General features: G+C 41.7%; 1 protein-coding gene across 2 annotated transcripts in view; it reads right to left on the bottom strand.

Annotated features, from left to right (window-relative positions):
* The window catches only part of LOC101860741 (tRNA-specific adenosine deaminase 1), a 24397-nt gene that overhangs the window by 15590 nt on the left and 7705 nt on the right, over window positions 1-1102 (bottom strand). For both annotated transcript variants that reach the window (XM_005099561.3, XM_035970081.1), the window contains one exon: window positions 298-352. In XM_005099561.3, coding sequence (XP_005099618.1) covers window positions 298-352 — 55 coding nt within the window. The remainder of the gene's footprint in view (window positions 1-297; window positions 353-1102) is intronic.

Below are 1102 nucleotides of genomic sequence, written 5' to 3'. Positions count from 1 at the left end.
AAAGGGAACATTTCTCCGTGCTCATGTCTCTCTACTCCACAAAAGGGAACATTTCTCCGGGCTCATGTCTCTCTACTCCACAAAAGGGAACATTTCTCCGTGCTCATGTCTCTCTACTCCACAAAAGGGAACATTTCTCCGTGCTCATGTCTCTCTACTCCACAAAAGGGTTCTACGTGCTCATGTCTTTCTACTCCACAAAAGAGAACATATCTCCGTGCTCATGTCTACCTTCAAAAAGAAAAGGGAGCATTTTTCCCTGCTCATGTCTCTCTCCACAAAAGGGAACATTCTCACCTGACAAACGATCTCCTGGCCAGGATCTCGGCATGGCTGTCGTTGAGGACGTCCCCTGTATCCATACAAAAAACATCTCAAGTTACTTGTGTGAAAAGGTGAAACATCTAGAAGATACCGGGATTGTGTTCGAAGTAGATCTCAGATAGTTCATCACAAGCTTAAAAAACAAGGATAGCTACAAGGAATAAAGTTACAAAACTTTTTCCACCACAAATCCTGATAGTGTTGAAGACCAAAACTGTTGTGTCTCAGAACACTATTATTGTGCAAAAATACTTGAAAATGGTACTCTTTCCGGACGTATCGCCGATATATCCGTGTGAGTCCACACCCCTTGCCGACGTACCGCCGATATATCGGCTCTGATAGGGTGCCTCAGTATTGTTTCGTTTTAACACGATCCGTCATTTAAAATTACTTTTTATTGTTATTGAAAAACTCGGAAAGGACTTATCTAGTTTCACTTTGTCAAAGCGTGGTTTTGGGGAAAATGAGTGAATTTGTTCTTGCGGTCTTGCATCATCAAAACGATGTAACCGGACTCAGCATAAATATCATAACTCTAACAAAAATTGGAATATTGCTTTTAAATAAAAAGCTGCGCATTCAGAAAAGTATGGATTATGCTCTTGGCCTGTATATATATATACGATAAGATAGCTATGCTGATTTGGTTTCACATGTTTCGAGAAGGTGTTTTTTTCCGTCAAAATTTATTTTTCTTATCACTCACAGCGCCGAATCAGCGGTCGTTTAGTTTCGCCAGGCCGTACGCCGCTAGGTCAGCGTGACCGGGGTCAGC

Source organism: Aplysia californica, unplaced genomic scaffold (genome assembly GCF_000002075.1).
Source record: "Aplysia californica isolate F4 #8 unplaced genomic scaffold, AplCal3.0 scaffold00217, whole genome shotgun sequence".
NCBI classification, from domain to species: domain Eukaryota; kingdom Metazoa; phylum Mollusca; class Gastropoda; order Aplysiida; family Aplysiidae; genus Aplysia; species Aplysia californica.
This window is presented reverse-complemented; position numbering and strand designations above follow the sequence as displayed.